This window comes from Cibotium barometz, chromosome 54 (genome assembly GCF_041138505.1).
Source record: "Cibotium barometz isolate CiBa-2024 chromosome 54, ASM4113850v1, whole genome shotgun sequence".
NCBI lineage: Eukaryota > Viridiplantae > Streptophyta > Polypodiopsida > Cyatheales > Cibotiaceae > Cibotium > Cibotium barometz.
This window is the reverse complement of record NC_141099.1, coordinates 17,307,924-17,333,314: the sequence shown is the minus strand read 5'-3', so window position 1 is coordinate 17,333,314 and position 25,391 is coordinate 17,307,924. Positions and strand designations below refer to the sequence as shown.

General features: G+C 45.0%; 1 protein-coding gene across 5 annotated transcripts; it reads right to left on the bottom strand.

Annotated features, from left to right (window-relative positions):
• Window positions 1-3,971: 3,971 nt before the first annotated feature.
• LOC147607905 (uncharacterized) lies at window positions 3,972-24,933 on the bottom strand. 5 transcript variants are annotated; one of them, XM_086789953.1, is made up of 7 exons: window positions 24,518-24,930; window positions 8,193-8,267; window positions 7,871-7,960; window positions 5,565-5,693; window positions 5,025-5,171; window positions 4,668-4,739; window positions 3,972-4,403 (listed from the first exon to the last, which is right to left on the bottom strand). In XM_086789953.1, exons 1-7 carry the CDS (start codon window positions 24,918-24,920, stop codon window positions 4,183-4,185), a joined length of 1,137 nt encoding a protein of 378 aa, XP_086646079.1. In that variant the 5' UTR covers window positions 24,921-24,930; the 3' UTR covers window positions 3,972-4,182. The 5 variants fall into 5 exon arrangements, 4 of the variants coding, with proteins under 4 accessions (XP_086646079.1, XP_086646080.1, XP_086646081.1 ...); XM_086789954.1 differs by having other exon boundaries at window positions 7,871-7,948; window positions 24,518-24,927; XM_086789955.1 differs by lacking the exon at window positions 8,193-8,267 and having other exon boundaries at window positions 24,518-24,929.
• Window positions 24,934-25,391: the final 458 nt, after the last annotated feature.

Genomic DNA, 25,391 nt, shown 5'->3' with positions numbered 1-25,391 from the left:
GACAAGGGGTGAACATCATCAATTATACTTTTCACCACGTGTTTTTTTATTTATGACCGCTTTTGATAAGATCTATGATAAATTTATGTTAGAGAAGAGATTTTCATCACAAAAACAATCGTGCTTTCCAAAAAGCAAAAAGTGCTTTTCAAAAAGCAAATGTGCTTTCTTTGCTTTTCTCTAAGAGGACGAGATCCTAATGAAGAATCTATTTTCAGATAAGAAATTTGACTTTGTTAAGTGATTGCTTTCCACAATTAAAGATTTGCATATTTTTTGGTTATTTATAGCATACCATGCCAAATTAAGCATGGTTGCTTTTCTGCATGCTAAAAATAACTAAAAAGCATGCAAATCACTAATTATGGAAAGCAAGCACTGAACACAGTGAGATTTCTTATTTGATCTCATCCTCTTTGAGAAAATCATGAAAAGCACATTTACTTTTTGGAAAGATCAGTTGCTTTTGTGATGAATATATCTTTTGTGCCTGCTCCCCACCACACCAACCCCCCCTGCACTCCCTCCGCCCACCCCACATCACCCCCACCGCCCTACCCCCTCCTCCCACAATCCACACTGCACCTCCTCTCCCCCTGCGCCCCCCCAACCGCTCCTTGTACTCCCCCTCTGCCCCCCTCGGCCTGCTCCCCTCTCACAGGGCTCCCTCCCAGCACCACACTGCCTCCCCTCCCCCCCCCTCGCACCTCCTCACCCCCCCCCACAAACTCGGCACCCCCGCATTCCCACCCTGCCCCGCCCCGCCCCGACCCTTCCCCCCCCCCCCCCCCCCGCCCCCCACTTGTCCCACCCTCTCCATTCCCCACCCCTCCCCCCCAACTTAACCCACCTCCCTCCCTCCCCCCCCCAAAAAAGCTCTGCAACCCCACCATGCCCTGCCATCCCCCCCCCCAACTTGCTCCACCCCCTCCATTCCCCGCCCCTTCCGCCCACACCCCCACCCCTCCCATTTATGGCCTGTACCTCCATCCCCCCTGCCTTCCTCCCCCCTCCCCCTCCCCTTTTCCCTCTCAAATGTGCCATTAACCACCCATTTCCTCCCAAATGTGCCACCAACCACCCATCTCCTCCCAAACGTGCCACCAACCACCCATCTCCTCCTTGCTCCTCCTCTAAATTTTAGGAGGTGCAGGGCAGAGTTGTATTCCAGAATACAGCCCTCCCGTAGAGCTTGAAAAAATGCAAGATTTGGAGTCACCATCTCATTTTGAGTTCCGGAAGCCGCCTCCTTCCTGTATTCTGAAATACGAGCTCTAGGGGAGGGCTGTATTCTGGAATACAGGAAGGAGGCGACTTCCGGAACTCAAAATGAGATAGTGACTCCAAATCTTGCATTTTTTCGAGCTCTAGGGGAGGGCTGTATTCTGGAATACAACTCTGCCCTGCACCTCCTAAAATTTAGAGGAGGAGCAAGGAGGAGATGGGTGGTTGGTGGCACGTTTGGGAGGTTATTTAAAGCATGTAAGAAAGCAACCATGCTTAATTTGGTCAAATTAAGCATTGTTGCTTTCCTTCATGCTTTAAATAACCAAAAAACATGCAAATCTTCAAATTGTGAAAAGCAAGCACTTAACAAAGTCAAATTTCTTATTTGAAAATAGAATTGTGATCAGGATCTTGTCCTCTTTGAGAAAATTACAAAAACCACATTTAGTTTTTGGAAAGCATGGTTATTTGTGTGATGGAAATGTCTTCATTACTATAAATTCATCATAAATCTCATCAAAAGCAATCAAGAATCATAAGGACATGGTGAAAAGTATAATTAATGACATTTAGTTCCCCCGCATTATTTTAAGAGATTTTTTTGTTATAATATTTTTTTTTTAGTATTCAATTCAAATTTAGAGAAGTTATCTTCAGAATTTGATTTAAAGATGTGAAAATCTTTGTTTTTTAATTTTAAAAAACAATCATTTTTATTTATGAAATTTTGATGTAAATTGAAGTCTCCATTGATTGGTAGTAACAAATGATGGTTTTACAACAAATTTTTAAGATTTTTTAAGGTGAAATTTATTTTATGTCATGAAAGTGTAAAATTTTGGAACTTGAAAAATGTGTCAGAGCAATTTGAAATAAAAATATTAGCAGCTATGTATGGAGAGACTCAAGAAGCTTATATTGGTGTAAGAAAAACAAGCAAATGACTCCAATAAGAGAACAAAATGTGGATAGAAAATGTTAATCAGCTCACAATAGGGATTATAATTATTGTCTTAGCAAAAAATGATGAGAGTGGATATCCCTTTTGATTCACAAAGATCATCAAAATTCCAGAAGAGAATCAAAGGGTATAGTCAATTGATGTTCACTAGTTCAAAACAAGTGGAGATGATGCAGTAACAAGAAAGTATACCTAGAGATAATTAAGGCAAGCCCAAAGGAAAAGAAAATAGAGGACAATCACCATGACACACATAATATCAATCAAGATGATGTAAAAATTCTTATTTATGGCTTCACTCGAAAGAAATCTAGTTACCTTCGACAACAAACCATACAAATTTTTTGAACAAGGAATGCTAGATCTTTAGATGTCACTTTTTGATAATGTATTTTATTTTCAATAAAAATGATGGTTTTATACGTCCAAATTTGCATGACTTTTTGAAGTTCAAAAAGTTAATTTTGAGTATTTAAGTATGAAATTTTAGTTTTTTTTGTAATTTTTTAAGAGGTTCATTCTAAATTTTGCCTTTCAAATGACAGAATGTTGATTGTGCTTTCTTTTTAGAGAAAATGCTCCATACTCAAGGGGATAAAACTCAAAATTATTAGGTTTGATAAACTTTAAAGTTTTTAGGGAATTGGATAACTCCATCCATGCTTGTAGTAGTTGACTCTAAGTAAAGCTTATTTCTTTAAACAATTGAATTCTTCTCTAAGAGCCAAACACTTGGTAGATACTAGGGACCAACCTTGTGAAAAGTGGCCCTAGTGCCACCCCTTAAATACCAATACACCTTTTAGTATCGAGCTTAGCATATGCTCTCTCTAGAAATTAACGATAAAATCAAGAACACTTTTTAAAGATCAATCAATAAAACCTTCTTCACTTGAAAAACGATTTTTTTTTTAGCTACATATTTTCTTCACAATGGCCTACCTAGGATGATGAAGCTAATACTCCATTCATTAAGCAATTAGATTGATAGGGCATCAAAAGCAATTGGAAACATGCAATTGCAACTTGTTAAAAAAGTGAAAAGCCATGCTATTAATTTCTGCATTAGGAACACCCTTTTTCAAAGGGTATACCTTTGTATTCCTTTAAAAACAACAAAAACCTTCCCCTTTTATCATTTAAGATGAGTGAAAACAAATGTGATTTCTCACTTGTAGGTGAGAGGCTAAGCAATTTATACAAAAATACTAATCTCACAATTTTACTATCCATGTACCCAACATTCTCTAAAATGATATAAGCTAGAGAAAATTCTTCTACATTAGACGAAGTCTGCACAAAGTCCCGTTACTCATTGAAAAGAGCATGAAAAATGTGTGCACTCACTCCATGGTTGTTTTGAGAGAGAGAGAGAGAGAGAGAAAGAGATTATATTAACGTTTACAAAAGGCCAAAATGCCCTATGAGACCAAACACTCAATGCCGAAGGTCTTAACTATCTAAAGGAAAAAGGTTGTCATACTAATGATCATCTAATAAAGCTACAATGCCAAGCATCAAATACGTTCACCTCAACTTGAAGACAAGTCTAATTTTGGGGTTTGGGTTGGGTTTGAATAAATCTTCAATTAGGGCTCTGCCCTTGTGGTAGATTGCCCACTTTCCTTCTTAGAGAGAGAGAGAGAGAGAGAGAGAGAGAGAGAGAGAGAGAGAGAGAAGGGGTATATGAAATAACGGTGTGTCAACCAATTGGGACCACCATGGCCCATGCAGAACAAACCCTTACAGCCCCATATATAAGAGCAAGCCTTATAGATCCATATGGAAGAACTAGCGCTTAAATTATGCACTTATGTATCATTAAAATATGCTTATCCATGGATTGTAGTGTTCATACATCGCTATATTTCGCTGTCTCACGTACGCCAAGATCTAGACTCTCCAACTTGAGAAAACACGAAGGCATGATACCAAGACACCCTTCCTGTAGGTAGGTGCCTTCCTCTACAGGATTATGTCAGTAAGGTACATATTTATGGGATAAAAAGTTGCCTTAGTCTACTGGCTTCTTCCAGAAGTCGTATAATGCCATCTTGCTCCCACTGGATGGTCCAATCAGGCTTCTCTTTGTGCTCAGGCACCCCAACTCCCAATGACGAGCAACCGCAAGCACCTTGGAAAGTGGCCACAATGAGGGAATTCCAGCGTGCTAACATCTTGGAATTGTTTGGGAGTGGAATGAGCTTGTATTTGGCTGCCTCAACCCCCCCCCCCCCCCCCCCCCCCCCCCCCCCAAAAAAAAAAAGGAACCAAGGTCCTCATTTTCTCAATTTATGAATTGAACTTTCAAAACATGTGAATTGATATCAGAACACAGGATCATCATGGAACTTCATGCAGCACATAACCCATGTTATCTGCATAAGTGTATGCAGCATGTGCGTGTGTGGTGTGCGTACACCTGTTTTGAAAAAAGAAATATATGAAACATGTAGGAATATGAAATACAATCCATTACCCTGTATACTCTTCAAAGACCTTCCTGAAATCTCCGTGTTACGTACATCGAGAAATAGTAGCTGATCAAAAGCTGCCAAAATAACCAAAATTATAAGCCAGCAAACATGCCCAGATTCACAATTACTAGGGGGTAGAGGTGGGTGTTAGAGCCACATCTTAGCGACAAGTCAAGCAAGCAGCCAGTGAAAGGACAAGGGTAAAGGCCAAAGGGTGACCACGGACACTACATAATTAGCAGAAACTAAAGCGGTGGAAGGTTGGAGCAGCCAAAGCGATGCGGCTAGAGGGGGTTCAACAAGTGTGTCGAAATTGGCTGAACGTGGACGGACAATTCATAGACCAGCTGTATACTCACATAAGAGAAAATGTAATGAAGCCTCTGAAATCTTGGTGTGCTGGAGTCTCAGGTACACTATATCCAGAGGTTCCCACTGTTGCAAGCCACCTGCTGTAGGGACATCTTTTCTGCCCCCAAAGCTTCCAACACTGCTTCCTGTTGCTCCTGTCAAGGGGTCAAGTATAAAAACACGAGATCAACCTAGTACACTTGAGACCCTGAATTTCGTTTTACAATATAGATTAGTAATCAGAAACCATGATACCATCCTGTGGACCATAAATAGTTCGTGTAATTTCTAACTTGGCATGATTGCCTCAATTACCTTGGGAATTTTCTTCAGGACATCATGACTAGCCCAACCTCTTAGATCTTCACCTGGGTTCTTGCCCCTAGCGGCTAGCTTCTTAACCAATTAAGGGCCTTTTAATCCCTTAATTACCCAAACATGAAGATGACCAGCTACACCTTGTCATGATCAGTTAGAGCTTGCTGGAAGTGCTACAATATTGAAATCAAAGTTGCATGAAAGCTGCATTATGGGAGTATGTGCTTTACCTGAATACCTTGCAGATTGCTGCTCCTTGATGATCCATGACCTCAATCTTTGACCATATGTCAATGTTTCTAGAAAGACATCGGATACTCCCGTCCCACTTAAGTTCAGCGATCGGAGGGAAGCCATTCCTATTCTATAGACAAAAGAACCACTCAGAAACAACTGACAATTACATCCATAAACTAGAAAATGTACTGCAATTCAAACTATGCTAATTCATGACAGGAAGTTTTCATGGTACATACTACAGTCACACCTTTCAAAAGTCATGATAAGGGTGTGGTGGAAATTGCTGGGAACTTATCAGCCTTTGGGTTCTAGACTGGCCAAGTGGTTGGGGCATGCCTAGACGCTGGCATCGTATGTGTGGTAGTACCATGAAATCCTTTACACATCTCGTATAAGCTGTCCAGCCCACAAACAGCTTTCCATTGCAGTGCCAACCTTGTGCATCTCAACTTAAAAAGCCTCTTCAGACTTCTAAGGCTAACAATGTTTAAGCGTCACCCTTTTGAAGCATATTTGGATCACAAATAAGCCAGTTTGGAGGCTATGGGGCAACGTCCTTGTTTTGAGCGGAAGCTTGCGGGAACCTTTTACTTGATTAGCAGAGAACACTTCAAAAAACTAAATAATGCAAGATAAAGATGTAGAGATAGAGAGAACTGTACACATGATTGGGTCCCAATAACTCTCAGAATGGCCCCCACTGTTTGGTTTATTTGCTTTTACTGTTGTATGAATGTAAAAGACTGACCATAGGGCTGAATATCCCTGATGTGGACTGACATTGAGAATTTGCAGGTTACTAGGGTGAAGATGAGCTAGTAACCGGCCTGAAACGAATCTCTTGATAGCTGTGTACTTGCGTTTTGCAGATTTGACCCTTTTATGTGCTGCGTTTTACTCCCACACAGATAGATGACATGCATTTTTGCTTCACGCTGCTGTGGGCTGCCTTGAAGACCTCCTGCCACTTGCATTAGGGTTGAATGACTGCAGCAGACTGTTTGCAGCCTTGGGATTGCAAGTGATGCTGAGAAATGGCTCCTAGGAGTGACGTGCATGTATATATAGGACTGGAATCTGCTGGCCAACTGGAGAAACAGCTGGCCAACCAGCCCTGGCAGTGGTTGCGAGGCTGCAATCCACTTAAAAAGGCGTGCATGAATGGGCAGGTGCCTTCTTAATTTGGTCCTTGGCACCTTTCTCATGCATGGCCCCCAATCTGGGGTAAGCCCAAAGCCATTACCTACATGGCCGCCCAAGATTCTGGTTTTGTTGGGGCCTACTGTCTACAGAACATTTAGGGCTGGCCAAGGAGTTCTACAGCAGAGCATGGCTGTGAGCAGACAATAATTTTAGGCCTCCTATGTGTGCTGTGTGTGTGATTCCGCTGCACTCTACTCTCAAACCCTAGCATATAGGCACAACTCTTCTTCATTGACATGGTTGGCAGCATTGCCGGTCTGCCATTTTCAATCCTTCCCCTAGGCTCCCCTACACCTCTCCAATATTGTTATACCATGCTCTGGGATGCCTCGGCTTGTCCTAGGTTAAGGTGCTAGGGGAGGGGGAGAAGGAGAAAGAGGAAGGGATACTTGAACCTGGTGATGTGGCTAATGTGGCTACCTCTGTATCTAAGCACATCACTTTGCAAGTGTCTTATTAGCAAGCGATGTCCAGGTCCTTAGAGAAACTCCACCAATTAAAGAAAGGTGGCATTATCAAGACAAGGGATAGATATTTGCTGTGGGGCGCAAAGTCATGGATATCTGTTGCGAGAGCCAACACTGATGAGGCAGTCCTAGGCCACTCCACCACCTGTCCAAGGTACCACCCAATAGCAGGTAAAAGATCACAATACCCTTTAAGGAGGCTAAGGAAGCAGACAGTGACCCAGAATCCCAGGCCAAGGAGCTCCGCAGATCATTGGGGGCAACTCGGCCAACAGCGGTCTGGTCTGCTACCCGTGACCCTACTAGATAAATCTTGATGAAAGATTGCATTTGGTAACAAGAAAGCCAGAGTGGCTGTCACTGAGTCCTAAAAGGGATGAAAACTAGAGACGTCAAATATCGCTAAATAGGAGCCTACCACCAGATTGCATCATTAAAGAAAAAGTAGCACAAGAGAAGGGAGGGAAATGACCAGAGGGAGCCGGTCCCTTATAGCACTAGGAGGCTGCAGGCCAGGTCGGTTAGAGGGCAGGAAAACAAGGGAAATAATTAAAAATGGAGAATATATGTAGAAAGAAGGGAGACGGAGGAGGCTGTGCACAACACAAGGGCAGAGAAATAAATACCTGGAAGAAAAGTTGAGGCAGAAGCATCCGTGATGGAGTACACATTTTGCACATCAAGGCAATGTAGATTCGAAAGCCCTGCACCACAAACTAGCGGTAATAATGATTAATGCTTGAACTTCTAAAGCATAAGTTTAATCTAAGACTCTCTAGTACCCTACTACAAATTGGAAGTTCTGTCAAGAAATCAGCCATAAAATGCTAGCTTTAAGGCCTTAAAGATCTCGATTAACAGGAATGGCATAACCATAGGAGCAATAATGGCACTAACCTTTCACAAAGCAATCAAGCTGAAGAGGACTGCGAGCACAAAAATTCATACCTCCAATATATGACAAACATTGCTCAGGGAGACGCCAACAGTCCCGTAAGTTCAAGCATTGCAACCGTACAAGTTCTACAGACAAGATAGATCACAATCACCTCTCTCTCTCTCTCTCTCTCTCTCTCTCTCTCTCTCTCTCTCCATCACAGATCCTAGCCTTTGGGAGGTCTAAGCATGACAGCTTTATGATGTGCTGGGTCAGCCCACACCCCAAAATGTCACACATCCTGTGACCCACATCAGCTTTCCTCTTTAATGCCACCAATGTCACAGGGCTCTCAAAAAGTAGCGAAATTTGAGAGCAAAGGATTTATGCACGGAACACTTTGCCCATGGGCACCATGTGCTTGCTCCCATCCTTGTAAATCTCTTTAATAGAGCCCTTTGTGAAGGCTTCCCCCTTTCTTGGACCACAAACATCTTTGTCCACATCCACAACGGATCTGAATAACTACAAGACTATCATGATTGGCCACACAATGGACAAGATCTATGGAGCAGTGCTAGAGGCAGAAATCAGCTTTATGGCTGAAAGGTTGGGGTATATAGCATGCTTCAGAAGAAATTTCTCCACCCTAGATCATATCTTCACTCGACGGGCCATCATGGAGGAGGCAAGGTCACAAAAACAGCTTGTATAGTGCCGCTTTGTGGATTTTCACAAAGCTTTTGATTCTATTCCCCGATCCCATCTGTCCGGACTTTTGCAGTAGCTCCAGCTCCCACCTGACATGATTTGGGGCGTGATGGCCTTATATGAGGCAGTGACTCGCCAAGTATCTTGGATATCGCATTGGACTAGAAATTGCGTTGGAGCAGCACATTGCACCTCTCCGCCAAAGCATTCGGAGGAAGCTTCTCTATTGCAATACAACCCGTCTTTTCCTTCAACCGTCGGGCCCGGAAGGCCAGCTAGGTCCTCCTCACCACCATGTGGTGCATCACCTCTTGCTGGGCATTCCAATGTTCCCGCACTGCCATGTGCAATGGCTGATCCAGAACTTTCTTTAGTGAGGCAACGGCAAGCCTACTAGAGACAAGGTGGCCTAGAGAGTGCTTGTACAACCACCTCAGCAGGGAGGCCTTGGCCTCATTCATACAATAGTACAAAGCAGAGCCCTCTTGGGCAAGCTGATAGTTCATGGTCTCCAATGAGGGGCAGTGACGCCTAGGATTAGGGCTAGAGCTTGCTGCTCTGTTGTCCTCATTCATCCAATAGTACAAAGTAGAGCCCTCTTGGGCAAGCTGATAGTTCATGGTCTCCAATGAGGGGCAGTGACGCCTAGGATTAGGGCTAGGGCTTGCTGCTCTGTTGTCCACCCTCTACTTGGTGTATTTGGCCCTCTTTCTTGTCCTTTTGCTGAGCACCCCTTGCACACACAAGAGCTATTTACTACAGAATTTGCAAAACGCAGCCCTAATTTTAAAAAAAAACGCAAACTGAGTGAAAACATTGATGACAATTGGGTGCTTCGTGATGGATCTCCACGCCCTTATGAGAGAAAAGAATCGCAACCCTTCCTTCGTTAAAACCTGACACTCTAATAACAATGTATATGGGTGCTTGTGGAAGCCTATTTATGAATTGATTGATTGCGATTTGCACCTAATCAGAGACTTAAACCCATGCACAACAAACCTTCATGCTCGATACATAGTAGAGAGAGATGACCTAATCTACCATGTAAAACTAACATGAAGTATATACAATGCTGAATGGATATACTCAATGGTGGTAGCACTCCTCTTGAGCTCTCAATGACTCAATGATGATTGACTGAACAATGAATGAGGCCTAGACTCCTATTTATAGTGTCTAATGTTGGTGAGTTGGCTCTACCAACCCTAATAATAATGTCCACACAATAATGTTAGGGACATCTATGTCACAAGCAATGGTGTGTGAACACCATAGGATGGCACACCATATGTTTAGCTGCCTGGCCTACAATGAGATATGGGGTAGATTCCATGGAGAGATTAGGCCCATTCACACAAGTGAACTGTCATGGCCCTGTGAAAATGGAACAGCACAAGTGTGGGCATGGTGGTTGCTGAGTCAGAATATTGAATGATTCACATGGGGGGGTGCCCGGACAGAGTTAAACATGTGTGGACATCCCTAGGTGTGAAGGGGGGGAACTAGAACATTAAACTTTTAATGTTTATTAAAGTTGCCCCTAGGCCTTAGTGGCCCCTAGGGACTTTTAAAGTTTGGGGCCCTAGGATTATTATGGGGAGGAGGCCACTCCACTTTTGGAGTGTGTGCTTCTCTCTCCTCCCTCTCTCTCTTCTTTTTGGGAAAAAGAGTCGTGGAGGATTGATGCGTGTGTGTTCATGCGTGGAAAAGCAAGGAAGGGAGCAAGTCGACTCTGCAGATTTTCTGGTTGCTGCTGTTTTCTCTGTGCAAACCAGCCAGCCGTACAGCCCTGTACGGACAGGCTGCAGGTTCTCTCTCCTAGTACAGGCTGCGCATAGGAGTTGCTGCAAGTTTTCTCTGCTGGACAGGCTGCGCACAGGTTCTGGACAGGCTGCTGCAGATCCTGATGCAGGTACAACTGTACGGACAGCTGTACGGACAGGACAAAAACAGGCGCTGGACAGATCTGGCTGCGCAGGTACAGGCGTGTATAAAGTGCTGGCTGCAGGTGGCGTATGCAAAGACAGCTTCTGGCACGTATCCCGAGGCAGTACAAACTGGTACAAGGCTGTTTTTCAGTTTTGTACAGTCAAGTACAGCATAGAGTTGGATGCAAGGAGGAGGGTACAGACAAGTACATGCACATGTGTGAAGCAGGGTTGTGGAAACAAGTGCCTGCAAGTACAGATTGGTACCGTTGTTTCCTCCAGTGCAAATACACGGGCTGATTTTGGTAAGCTCCGCATCTGTTCATCTATCTCTCTTTCTACTGCTTGATATCTGTTGCAGATTTGAGCTATCTGGCCCCTTGTGAGAGGAGGGGTATGGCAGATTGACAAGGGTTGAGACAGTACATGTATGTATGAGCTGAGATGTTGAATCATGTGCTTGAGTTATGCCAGATGTATGCTCATGGCTGCCCTGCTTAATGGTCTTGGCTGATCAGAGGGCGGCACAGTGTGTTATTTGAGACATAGATCTGTGTGCGTGGATCCTCTGTGCTGAGAGGGATTGTGGGCCGTCAGATTGGACATACAGGTGTAATCTCTTGGCTGATTTTTTTGGTTGTACTCAGCCTTTCATACTTTTGGAATTGAATAAAGAAATACCGCAAGGGGCGCCAAGCTTTGGGGCCAACAGGTGTCGCTTTGTTTTCAGATTTGGGCACTCTAGCCCCAATCTTTTCTGTTTTCATATCTAGACTACAAGTGGACGGGTGACTGCTAGTCTACCGCACTCTGGTTCCTATCAGAGGCCGGTTTCAAGGTTCCGTCCCCGGGACCAATCATCAACTTTCTGAAGGGGGTGAGCTCGTGGTTGCCTTGAAGAAAGCCATCGCTGAAAATTCAGCAAACATGTCTGATACAGAGGATGAGTACTTCTATCATGAAGAGGAAGAGCAAGAGACTTCTCCTGAGAGAGATGTATCTGAGGATATTCATGCAGGAGAACAGGCTGCAAATGTTGAGCAAGATGAGGATGTAACACAGTCAGAGGATGTGCCTAGTAAAGAGGAAGATGATGCTCAGTTCAAAGATTGTTTAGCTGGTGTTATGGATACTTTTATGCAGCTCACACAGAGTGAGAGATTTGCTGAATTTATGAGATCCCATACAGAGCCCGAGAAGAAGAAGAAGAAGGTTCGTTCTAAGAATCTTCCTCAAGGTCATAGTGGTGCCATCCCACAGGAACCATCTTTTGGCCAGTTTCCGAATATGCAGCATGCTTATGGTGCAAACTCTCAAAGTTCCTTCTATGGATAGCCACCTATTCCTCAGCAGAACATGCATCCAGGTTATTTTGGTGGTGGTTCTGTGTTCCAATCCATGACTGGGGGTTATCCTCAGGGAGGCATGGGTATGCACGGACCTTTTGGAGCTAATTTTCAGCCTGGTATGCAGGGGAATATGTATGGTGGTATGCAGTCCGGTATGGCTGGAAATATGTTTGGAGGCATGCAACCTGGGATGCAAGGCAATATGTTTGGTGGTATGCAGCCAGGTATGCATAATGGAATGTTTGGAAACATGGCTGGAATGTATGGTATGCCTGGTGTGGGAATGGGAAATGTTGACCCAATGATGGGTATGAATGTTGGGGGCAGCAATCTTGCGAAACCACTTCCATATGATAATATAACGCCTATGGGAAAGGCGAAGGATTACAAGGAAGGGGGAGCTGCAGTGAAGTTTGATACATTCAGTGGGGCCAAAGATAAATTGAAATCACTTACCTTTTTACAGCAGTTTGATGCTGCTTTTTCTGGTGGGAATTACACAGAGTCCTCAAAGGTGAGGAAAGCTGCCACTTTTCTCAAGGGCAATGCTTTGCAGTGGTGGTCTACTCTTCTTTTGCAGGGCATAGCACCCACTACATGGATACAGTTTAAACAGGTTTTCTCCTCCGTATGGCTCACATCTACATTTGAGGTGCCGCATGGCACAAGTTGGATGCTTCAAAGTGTGATAATTTGGAAGATTATAACAAGAAGTTTTGGGAAGCTTTACTCCCAGTGACTTCTTATCGTGCGGTGCCACTGTCTGAGCAGGTAGAGAAGTATTGTTGTGGGCTGCCCAAAGAGGTACGAGATTATTGTATAAAGACAAGAGTAACCAACATGTCACAGATGATTGAAAATGCTATGACAGCTAATGCGTTACTCACTGGTGGTTCATCTGGGTTTAAAGGCAGTAAGAAATTGAGCAAGAAAGCTGAAAAATCTGGGCATGCTTCTCGTGATGCTAAAGGGTCTTCAGAGACGAAGTATAAGAAGTTGCCAATGCCCAAGAGGACTTCTGAGGAAAGACAGGCTTTGAGAGATGCTCATAAGTGTTTTTACTGTACTGAAGAGGGGCATATGTCATTCAATTGTCCCAAAAGAAAGTCCCAAAAGGACTCTGACAATAAAGGAGAGCCCAAGTCAAAGAAACCAAAACCTTCTGCAGGCTTAGTTCCTGATCTTGTGGGGGAACAGCCAGGTGGTGAAGCAACAGAGTTGTGCAGGGCATGGGGCAAAGTGAGAGATCAGAATGCCTTGATCTTCTTTGACACAGGTGCTAGAGCCAACTTCATTTCACCAGATTTGGCTGGCCGATTGGGGATTCGCGCAGAGGAGATGGGGCCGTTACATGAGGCTAATATGGCTTGTCCAGGGTATGCAGAACCCGTTACTCCTATCATTGGGAAGCTTCGGCTTCATTTGCAGGGTTATGTGGACAGCGAAGAGTTCTTCATCATGCCTTTGGATGGCTGTGATGTTTTGTTGGGGATGCCATGGTGCCACAGGGTACATGCGGTGGTGGATACTTACAATAGGAAAATTACTCTGACTCATAGAGGGAAAGAACATGTATTGGATGTAAAACTCAAAGGGGAATCTGTTCCTTTTGTATCCGCTTCGGCGATTTCATCAGTAATGAAAAAGCATCTTTCCGCGTACTTGATTTATGTAAAGGATGCACAGGATGATGAGTCTAAGTCTAATTTGTCCATGTTAGATAAGGACAGGACTGATTTCTTATGTGGGTTTCAAGATTGTTTTTCCGAGTCATTACCAGGAGAACTTCCTCCTGAGAGGCCAGAAGATCATGCCATTGATCTGATTCCTGGTAGTACTCCACCGAATAGACCGCCGTACCGTGTTAGTGCAGCCCAACAGGAAGAGATTATGAGTCAGGTGCTGGAGCTTTTGAATAAAGGGTTGATACAGCCTAGCTCATCACCCTTTTGCTCACCTGGGCTCTTAGTGCAGAAGAAGGATGGTTCTTGGCGCATGTGTATTGACTACAGGGCGCTGAACAAGAATACCATCAAGAATCGATTCCCATACCGAGGATCGATGACATTTTGGACCGCTTACAGGGCTCCACAGTTTTTAGTCGTATTGACTTGAAAAGCGGGTATCATCAGATACGAATTAGACCCGAGGATGTGCATAAGACAGCATTCCGAACCACGTTTGGATTGTATGAGTTCTTGGTTATGCCCTTTGGTTTGACAAATGCGCCTGCCACATTTAACAAAATGATGGACAGGATCTTCAGGCCTCATAGAGAGTTTGTGGGCACATTCTTTGATGATATGATTGTGCATTCACGAACTGAGGAAGAGCATAGAAGGCATTTGGCCATTGTGTTTGCAGAACTCAGAAACCATAGGTTGGTTGTTAATGGCAAGAAGAGTGAGTTCTTTTTGCAGGAGATACATTTCTTGGGGCATATTGTGTCTGCTCATGGAGTCCGTATGGATCCAGCAAAGGTGGAAGCAATACTTAATTGGCCAGCTTTGAGGACCGTGCATGATGTACGCACTTTTCTAGGATTGTGTTCCTATTACAGGCGGTACATACGACACTTTGCTGAAATTGCTTCGCCTCTTCATGCTTTGACGAAGAAGGCAACTCCGTTTAGATGGGCTGATCGGGAAATTACAGCATTCAAAAAGCTCAAAGAAAAGCTTACTTCGGACCCAGTATTGGTGTTACCGGACCTCCGAAAGGCTTTTGTTGTCCAGTGTGATACATGTGGAAGTAGCATTGGTGCAGTTCTCATGCAAGAGGGAGACATGTGATAGCCTATGAGAGTAGAATATTGCAAGATACCGAGAAGCATTTACAGGTTTATGAGAAAGAGATGTTGGCTGTAATTCACGCTCTTTCTACATGGACACACTACTTGCTTGGGGCTGATTTTACTGTACAGACAGATCATCAAACCTTGCGTTACTTCCTCACGCAGACTAAGCTTTCAGAGAAGCATATGCGTTGGGCAAACTTTTTGTCAATGTTTCACTTCCACATTGTGCATGTGGAAGGCAAAAAGAATGTAGTGGCAGATGCTTTGTCACGCAAGCCACAGGTCTCTGCAGTTTCACTTGCTTATCATCATGAGCTTGATGAAATGAAAGAGCAGTATGCCCATGATGAGGACTTTGAAAGGTTGTATGATCAGATGTCTGAGGGTCAGCGGCATGAGCACTATACTCTCAGGGATGGGTTTTTATTGATGCATGGCAGACTGTGTGTTACCAGGCCATTGCGACTCAAGGTTATGATTGAAAGTCATGCTCCACCGTTTGCAGGTCATAGAGGTATTGACGCCACGGTCAAAGCAGTGAAGACTTTCTTTTATTGGCCAACCTTGAGAAGAGATGTTGATGCCTTTGTGAGGCAATGCATCGTATGTCAGAAGATAAAGTTTGACCGTCAAAAGACGCCAGGGTTATTACAGCCTTTACCTATTCCAGATAGACCTTGGGAGAGCATTGCCATGGATTTTATATTTGATCTTCCACGGACACAAACGGGAAATGATGGCATCTGGACTATCATATGCAGGTTCAGTAAGCAGGCTCATTTCATTCCCGTGCCTAAGACGATCAAAGTGGATCATATGGTGAAGTTGTTCATGGCGAACATCTTCAAGTATCATGGCTTGCCTACGTCTATCATTAGTGACCGTGATCCACGGATGACGAGTTTGTTCTGGAGAGGGTTGTTTGACAACATGGGTACAACTCTCAAGTTTTCATCGTCATTTCATCCACAGACAGATGGTCAGTCAAAAGAGGCTAACTCTACAGTGTTGGATCTTCTCAAGTGTTATGTGTCAGAGCACAAGCAACAATGGGAAAAGTATCTTCCTTTGGTGGAGTTTGCATATAACAACACTGTACATACCTCGACAGGCAAGGCGCCTTTTGAGATTGTGGAAGGAGGGAAGAAGGTACCACCCATTTTGCATACAAAGGATAAGATCTTTGAGGCTGATCAGTATGTGGAGAGTTTCGATGAAGCTTATTGGAGGGTTAAGTTGGCACTCCAGAAAACTCAGCAGAAGCAAAAGAAAGCCGCAGACCGTCACAGACGTGATTTACAGTTTGCATTGGGTGATTGGGTTCTTTTGCACTTTGAAAAGACTAGACTCAAGAAGATGAAGGGTAAAGAGCGCTTATTCCCTAAATTGAGCATGCGTTATTATGGGCCTTTTCAGGTATTGGAAAAGATTGGTGAGGTAGCCTATCGTTTGAAGCTACCAGATCACTGGAGGATTCACAATGCTTTTCACGTGAGTCTTCTTAGACCTTTCCGTGGGGATGTGCCTGAGGATGTATCAGATGAGGCTCAGCCGGAAGTTGAGGAACTTGATGAGGTTCTGATTCCAGAGCAGATACTGGCACATAAAGAAAGGAAGGTACGCGGTAAAGTTTCCCGTCGCTATCTTGTGAAGTTCAAGAACTATTCACCGATGGATGCGAAGTGGATGGAGGAAGGTGACTTAACAGATTCACCTCAGGTTTTGCAGCTTTATCTCGATGCCTTTGAGTTAGAGCCGACTCTTATTGTGGCTCATTCAGGTTCAGTAGAGCATGGGTCTGGAGCATTACCTGATGCTCAAGAGGGGGGTAGCACCTCCACTCCCTTGATACAGACAGGCTCAGATGACATCTAGAGGTCGCTTGGTGCAGTTTTTTCTCTCACCCGAAGGTACTGAGGCTGACAGTACATCTGTTTATGGGACTTCTATGATATATGTGTACTAGTCACATGAGATTTTGTGGATATGTATGGTTCACAGTGGTATACAACTTGGACTATTACTATGCCATTGGTTTTCAATGAATGTTGATACATGTGCATGGCTTAGAGAGATTGGGACGCTGATCTTGCCATATTGTATATTTCACTTTGGATATTTTGCTATATCACCAGAATGCAATCGAGGACGCTTGCCATTTTTCAAGAGGGGGGGTATGTCATGGCCCTGTGAAAATGGAACAGCACAAGTGTGGGCATGGTGGTTGCTGAGTCAGAATATTGAATGATTCACATGGGGGGGTGCCCGGACAGAGTTAAAGATGTGTGGACATCCCTAGGTGTGAAGGGGGGGAACTAGAACATTAAACTTTTAATGTTTATTAAAGTTGCTCCTAGGCCTTAGTGGCCCCTAGGGACTTTTAAAGTTTGGGGCCCTAGGATTATTATGGGGAGGAGGCCACTCCACTTTTGGAGTGTGTGCTTCTCTCTCCTCCCTCTCTCTCTTCTTTTTGGGAAAAAGAGTCGTGGAGGATTGATGCGTGTGTGTTCATGCGTGGAAAAGCAAGGAAGGGAGCAAGTCGACTGCAGATTTTCTGGTTGCTGCTGTTTTCTCTGTGCAAACCAGCCGTAGAGCCCTGTACGAACAGGCTACACGTTCTCTCTCCTGGTACAGGCTGCGCATAGGAGTTGCTGCAAGTTTTCTCTGCTGGACAGGCCGCGCACAGGTTCTGGACAGGCTGCTGCAGATCCTGATGCAGGTACAACTGTACGGACAGGACAGAAACAGGCGCTGGACAGAACTGCTGCTGGCGGCGCTGGACAGATCTGGCTGCGCAGGTACAAGCTGTATAAAGTGCTGGCTGCAGGCGGCGTATGCAAAGACAGCTTCTGGCACGTATCCCGAGGCAGTTCAAACTGGTACAAGGCTGTTTTTCAGTTTTGTACAGTCAAGTACAGCATAGAGTTGGATGCAAGGAGGAGGGTACATACAAGTACATGCACATGTGTGAAGCAGGGTTGTGGAAACAAGTGCCTGCAAGTACAGATTGGTACCGTTGTTTCCTCCAGTGCAAATACACGGGCTGATTTTGGTAAGCTCCGCATCTGTTCATCTATCTCTCTTTCTACTGCTTGATGTCTGTTGCAGATTTGAGCTATCTGGCCCCTTGTGAGAGGAGGGGTATGGCAGATTGACAAGGGTTGAGACAGAGGTTGGACAGTACATGTATGTATGAGCTGAGATGTTGAATCATGTGCTTGAGTTATGCTTCCATCGTAGACACACCCGGCGATCGCTTCCACCATCTTTTGTAAGAGCAAATCTGCCGGCGACCACCTTTCGTGCATAGTCTCAAGCAACGCCATCTTCCCCACCTCTGCTAGCGACTGAACTTGCTGCAGGTGGCTGCGTTGAATCTTCAGCATGCCGTCTCCTACCTGCAGGCGGTCGTTTCTTCCTATGCTCTAGGCGGCTGCATCCCTGCTGGCTGCACTGCCTTCTTCTTCTGCAAGCAGTCGTGAGGCTATCTCCAGCAGGCGCTGCAACATCAGCAAGCTGCGCCTGTCCTACAGTTGATTATCCCCTACAGGCGGCTGCGCAGGTTGCAAACAGGTGGCTGTACACAGCAGCCAGGCGCCCCCTATGCGTTAGAAGGCTGTTTCCTTGTTTCTCTCTCAGGTGGCTGCACTACAAACCGTGCTCTGCAGCCAGGTCGTTGTCTATCATCAGCACGCTACGCTCCAGTAGGCGACTGTCCACGGTTTGGTAGCTGTGTTCCTACGGTGGCTACACCCTCTACACAGGAAGCTCCTTCTCAACTTCCTCGACAGGCTGCTGTGTGTCGGTGTCTCACTCAAGTAAATGCACACACATACCTCGGGTATTGGTCTTCCATCTGCAAGCTACAAGTAAGTGAATTTTCAGATTTAAGTAAAGTATTTTGTGATAAATCTGATAAGGGATTCTCTCCACGGCAACACCCGTTCGGTGCCGGGTAGTCCAAGCTATTGGAGAACCACGGTCCAAAGGTGCTGAGATCGGGAGAGCCAGGCGTTAGTACGAGAGCGCCTGTTTGTGCGTGGTCTTGGAACACCAGTTGGGCGCTCTCCGCGGAGTCCAGTGAAAGCACAGGACCGTAGAGATTGAACCACGCTAGTGGTCGTTCTGCTTCGAATATCTACTTCGAGCCTGTTTGTTTGGTACTGTATTCATCTTGTACATGGACATCATCTGGTTCTTGGAACCCATGGAGCATTGTATTTGTTAAATACTCCCAATAAATATATCATATATTGAGGGGGGGGTCGGCCTGTTCCGGCCCCAGTGCTGGTATCCATTTATCTCATTTCATTTCATTTTAATTTCAAGTTGTAATTAAGTTGTCCATTTCAAATTGTGGTATTAAGTTGTGCTATTACGCGTGTGAGTGTCCAACGGAGTCGTTCCCACTTGACGGGATCGGTTTCAGCGGTAGATTAGCAGTCACCTATCCAATTGTAGTCTTGACAAATAACAAATGAACAAGAGCTAGAATGCTCCAGAACAAAAAAGGAAAACGACACCTGTTGGCCCCAAAGCTTGGCGCCCCTTTCGGTATTTCTTTATTCAAATTCAATGGAAAGTTTAACTGAGTACAACAAAGCCAGTCAAGGAAAGCAAACCTGCATGTCCAATCTAGCAGCCCTCAAGACCTCTTAGCATAGAGGATTCACATACAAATTTGTGTCCCACAAAAGCAACACATTGTGGTCTCCTCTAATCAACCAAGACAATACAACAGGGCTGCCTTGAGCACGCATCTGGCTGTTCCATGTTCATGGCTTCAAACTCAGCCCCAAGTACAAATCCACTGTCCAACTCTGTTTCCACCCTTCAAACTGCCATACCCCTCCTCTCACAAAGGGCTGGAAGAAACAACTCTGTTAGCAGACATAAGCCAGTGGAGAGAAAGAGAGAAAGATATGTTCAGAGTTTACCAACTGTTATGCGCAGTTCTAGTTCTGCACCGGAGGGATTGACCGTACCAGTCTGTACTTGCAACCGCCTGTGTCAGCAACTCTGCAGCACATGTTTGCACCTGTTCGTAAAGGTTTGTACTTGCAGCACACGTGTATACCTGTCTGTACTATTCCTTTGAAGCCGCCTCAGAACTGTACCTGCAGCTGCCTACGTCAGCCAGTCAGCAGCAACCGGACGGAACCTGTCTATACCCGTATGCACTTGCAGCTGTCCTTATGATGCGCCGCCTATACCCTTGTGATGCGCCGCCTGTACCTGCTGTACAGGACTGAACTGTACCCGCCTGTACCTGCTGGACAGGACTGTCCGTACAGTACTCGCCTCTACCTGTCTGCGTCAGATGACCTGCAGCCACCTGCGTCAGAAAGCCTGTAGCAGCCTGTACCTGTCGTACCTATGTGTACCTGCAGCCGCCTGTACCAGCCTGTACTAGTCGTTTTTCAACTGCTGTACTGTACGGCTTCTCTCCACACAACCAGCCGACCTGTACCAGTCTCTCTCCACGCAGCCAGCCGACCTGTTCTCTCCACACAGCCAGCCCACTTCCCTTTTCCAAAAAGCAAGAGAGAGCATGGAGAGGGAGGCGTGTACTCTAAAAGTAGAGTAGCCCCCTCCAAAATTATCCTAGTGGCCCTCCCTTAAAGTTTTTAAAAACTAAGGGCCACCCAAGGTTTATAAACCTTATAAAATTTAATACCTTGGTCCCCCTTCACACTTGGGGTTGTCCACACATATTACTTTTGTCCGGACACCCAAGTCTGTTCCACTTTCACAGGGTCATGACAGCTTGAGAAGAGGCTATTTGCTGTTTTTTACAGCCCTCTTAATTCAGAGAAGGTTTCTTGTCAAAGGGCATGGCTTCAGGAGATTTCTCTACTGTTGCTCCTTCTCCAATTGATACTCCAGCACCTTCATTGCCTGGATCCCTTGCTCCCCAGGTGGTTCCTCTTCCCAATCTTTCTTCTTTGAGTTTCTCTCATCCAGGTCTTGCTCCCACCCCTACCCATATACCATCCTACAATCCTCTCCAAGTTAGTGACTCCATGAAGCTTACAGCAAACAACTATCATACTTCGTCTTTCTACACTCAGTTATTGCTTGATGTCCATCTCCACACCTCACTTGGTGGACCCTGCTTTCAGAAGCATATTGGATGCTCGGGCCCGTCTTATCATCATCCATTGCATGACTCCATCTATACAGGCACAGTTTATCTCTACTCGGTGTAATGAGCTCCACAGGAGGTATGAGAGAGTCTTGACAATCAAGATTGCCAGAGTGGAGTCAGATTTGGAGAAGATTACAATCAATGAGTCAGATAACATGATTGAGAAGATTGGAGAGTTCACCCATATCAAGTTACAGCTTGAGTAGTACAAGAGCACAATCAACAATCCTATCCATAAACTTCTTGGTAAATTGCCTGCTTCCTTTGATTCTTTTAGGGATCATATATACTTCCCAGATTCTCTTCCCCCTTTTGAGGAAGTCGTGAGTTATCTCCACGACAAGTGCATGCTTCGCAAAAAAGGCAAGTCGGAGTCTGCCGTTGTTGCCTCTGACAAGGACAAAGGCAAAGGCAAAAATGGAAACTCCAACAACAACAACAAAAACAAAGGCAAAGGCAAGGATAAACAGGATTTAAAGGAGTCCAAGGACAAAAGCAATGAATGTGATTATTGTGGTACAACACGCCATACTAAGGCTCATTGCTTTGCTCATCGCGATAGCTCTAGAGCAGCCAAAGCCAAGTATAAAGCCCAAGATGCTTCCAAAGCATCTGACAAGAACAACACCGAAGACAAGAGCAAGGACAAAGTTTCAAAGAAGGGATCTACAAAAGTAGCATACATGGCAGTCACAGATTCATCCACTTCTTCACAGAATTCACTCCTCGTGACCACAGAGATGACTTCTCCAGAAGAGGTCGGTGACACACTTGAAGCGGTGGAATGGGTTGGTGATAGTGGTGCTTCAGCCCACATGACCAATCAAGCCCATATCCTGGAGGACTACCAGACTCTCTCTTCTTCAGTTCGCATCGGCAACAACTCCTCGCTTCCTGTCACCGGTGTTGGTAATGTTTCTTTGGGTTCCTCTGCCACCTTACATGATGTTTTATATGTACCACGGATTTCCAAAAATCTGTTTTCAATAAACAAAGCTTCTCAAAAGGGACTTGGTGTGTACTTTGATGATGAGGTCATTGAAGTGATCGACAGGAAGACTCTCTCGGTTATTTCCAATGGAGTCCATGACAAGAGTCTCTCCAAGATCACCAACTTTACTTCCCATATCCCTCACACTGACTCACATATTCATCAACTTTTCTCTCCCTTGATGGCTTTGGTTTCTGAGGTAGATACTTCCCTGTGGCATTCACGCTTCGGTCATGTACCCATTGCTGCCTTACAGAAGTTCCATTCTCAGCAGGTTGTCAACAGACTACCTCAGCTCAGGTCTCTTTCACACATCTGCTCATCCTGCGTGATGGGCAAGCATCATCAAGATGCATTTCCAGAGAAGGCCATTCATCGAGCAACCCAAAGACTGGAGCTTATACATGCAGATCTTACTGGATCCATGGAGGTTGAGCTTCTTAGAGGGGCTCGATATTTTCTTCTTCTTGTGGATGATTTCACTCGCAAAGTCTAGGTATGTTTTTTGACTCGCAAAGTCTAGGTATGTTTTTTGACTCGCAAGTCACATGCTTTTGCCAGTTTCAGGACTTGGATCGCGATGGTGGAAAATCAATTTGGGGATACAATTTCATTTCTCCGAACTGATAATGCTGGAGAGTTTGTACCGTTTGATGACTTCCTTGCGTCGAAGGGCATTCACTGACAAACCACAATTCCTTACACTCCTCAGCAAAATGGAGTTATGGGACAAAAGAACCAAGCCGTAAAAGAGATGGCTCGTTCTTTAATGCATCATGCAAGTCTCCCTCCTGCTTTATTGGATGAAGCTGTTGCTACCTCAGTTTATCTCATTAACCACTCTCTCACAAAAGCGGTTGAGGGGATGACTCCAAAGGAGGCTTTTACAAGACACGACCCTTCTATTTCTCATCTACGTGTTTTCGGTTGTGTTGCTTTTGTGCATGTCCCCAAATCAAAAGAGAACCACACTCGCATCGAAGTCAAAGAGGATGATCTTCACAAGCTACAGTCTGAGATCCAAAGGGTACCGCTTTTGGGATCCGGAGGTTGATGACATTATCATTTCCCATGATGCTCGGTTTAATGAGAGCTTGTTTGGCATCGACTCCTCTCCACTTGATGCATCTACAAATTTTCTAGATTTTTTGGATCATTCCCGACAGATGTTAGTGATCTTATACCTCTTCCACATCCTCCTCCTCCTCCTCCTCCTCCTCCTACAACTCCGGTGCCAACTGCTACTTTACAAACACCAGTTCCTGTTGGACCAGCTTCTGCAACTCCCAGTCCCTCTACGAATCTTGCTTTGACTCCGGAATTACCCCCACCAGTGCTTACTCCTCTACTACAACTGGATCTTCTTCTTCACGCTTTGAGAGGAAGGCTTGCATGCTTGTACTGGTCATTTCTATGAGGCCCTGCATTGTAGATATCATCTAGGGATTTTCTACCATTTATGAGTCTTTTTTGGACTTTTTATAGCATTTTTATGCTTCACGACTGTTGTCGGCTTGCGACAACTGCCCGACCAGCTCATATGAGGGATATACAAGGGAGTACACCCTTCTCCTCATATTTCATCTCATTCTTGCATATTTGCTGGAGGTCATTGGCTGTTGCAACAAACTCTTTTGCTTGTAAGCACCTATGGGCTTCCCTCGTGCTCATTTTCAGCAATAATCAACTGTCCACGGCCTTCTACAGTTTGTGCTTTTGCCTACAACCTGTGTTTGCTCTTTCTTTCATATGAAGTCTAGAGATGCCTGAGTCTATATCTACAAGACCTACGTTTCCACAAGGAGACCATGCTCAGTCGGCACCTAGGGAGTCACAGCCAATGAGATGCCTCTCAGATATCCATTCCACACTCCTTCAGATTGCATTCGCCCACGCCATAGAGTACCATCCAAGCTTTATAGGATCAAAGGGATCATCCAGGTCAGAGATTACACCCTGCTGCTCTCACAGGAACCTTTGACGCCATGCACCTGAGGTGTCACTAGTGAAAGAACGTGATCCCTCTTGAGATCCAGACGCCCCTGCATCCTGGGTTCCAAGCTTGCAGCTTATCAGCTGCAGATCCAAGACATACTTCGCTGCCATGGAGAGGCCACTCCACAAGAAGGGACACCATCACAGGTCTACGCTCGCTTATGGAGGAGGATGGTATTATCACCATTGGAGGAGATCTGAGACACATTTTCTGAGTATCTCTGGCCATCTTGCTCCGGGATTTTCAGTACCAAATATACATGGGAGGCCTTCATTTTCAGTACTTTTTGTTTCTCTCTTCACAATCTACACATAAGAATTTTTGTAACACATGTTGGTCTCATATATATATACATAAAGAGAGAGAGAGAGAGAGAGAGAGAGAGAGAGAGAGAGAGAGAGATGTATGTATTTATATCACACGCATACACACACTGTAGAAACAAATGAAGATTGCGAAGATTAGATACTCACGAGGGAGGAAAGCGAGTGATTCGAGCCACGTGTTGCAGCTGAGATCGAGCTTGACAAGGCTGGTCGCATAGGACAGGTACTGCAGTCCGTTGTTACTCACGCCAGCGGAGTGTTGGCGGAGGGAGAGCGAGGGGGGTTTCCAGAAGGCTTCGCAGAGCACTATGAGCTCGTGGAGGAAAGGGTGGGCACGCTGATCCATCACCCTCTTCACTAGGGCTTCCGCAAGGTCCAGTGATAGGCACGAGAGGCCATGGCTGTAGATGATGAGGTTGCCACTCACCTCATTCAAGCACAGGTCCACAAGAGAAGGAGCCTTCATGTGTGGGCGTGTGTGTGAGAGAATGCGCGACCATTGCTTAGAAAACATGGGTGTCTCCTGCATGAGTTTCATTTTGAAGGGCATGGGAGTTTCACACGTGCGCGCACACACTGTCTCTCTCATTAGTCAGTAAGAATTCTCTCTAATGTAGATACACACGTGTATCAATTATCTCCCTCTAGAGAGTGAGTGTATATTCAGTATTTTCTCTCTCTAGATAAGACATAGCCCTCTTTCAGATCTCTCTCCAAAGAATGTATTTATATGTCTCTCTCTCTCCAAGAGAGTAAATAAGTGTATATTCAATATTTTATCTAGGTAATACTTAGATTTGACAACACAAAGAGTTACTATTCAGAGATCCTCGACCCCAGCACCCATCTCACTCTACCATCACCAGTTTTTTATGTCCATGGGAGGAGGACACTATCTCGCCCCTTTATTGAAGTTATTGTGCCTCATGCCATCGCACTTCGGAGACTCAGATGGCCTCACCCTCCTAAACCTCGAGCACCCAGGCTCACCAACCCAAATCAATGAGATCCTCGCCCGCCC

What these genes read in the sequence shown, in the direction of transcription:
- LOC147607905 (XM_086789953.1), bottom strand. Translation starts at nt 24,920, where the DNA reads ATGCCCTTCAAAATGAAACTCATGCAGGAGACACCCATGTTTTCTAAG. An exon ending in TTCATTACATTTTCTCTTAT is followed by an intron (nt 4,740 to 5,024) that starts GTGAGTATACAG and finishes TTATTTTGGCAG; the next exon opens with CTTTTGATCAGCTACTATTT. An exon ending in GTCTTTGAAGAGTATACAGG is followed by an intron (nt 4,404 to 4,667) that starts GTAATGGATTGT and finishes GGGTTGAGGCAG; the next exon opens with CCAAATACAAGCTCATTCCA.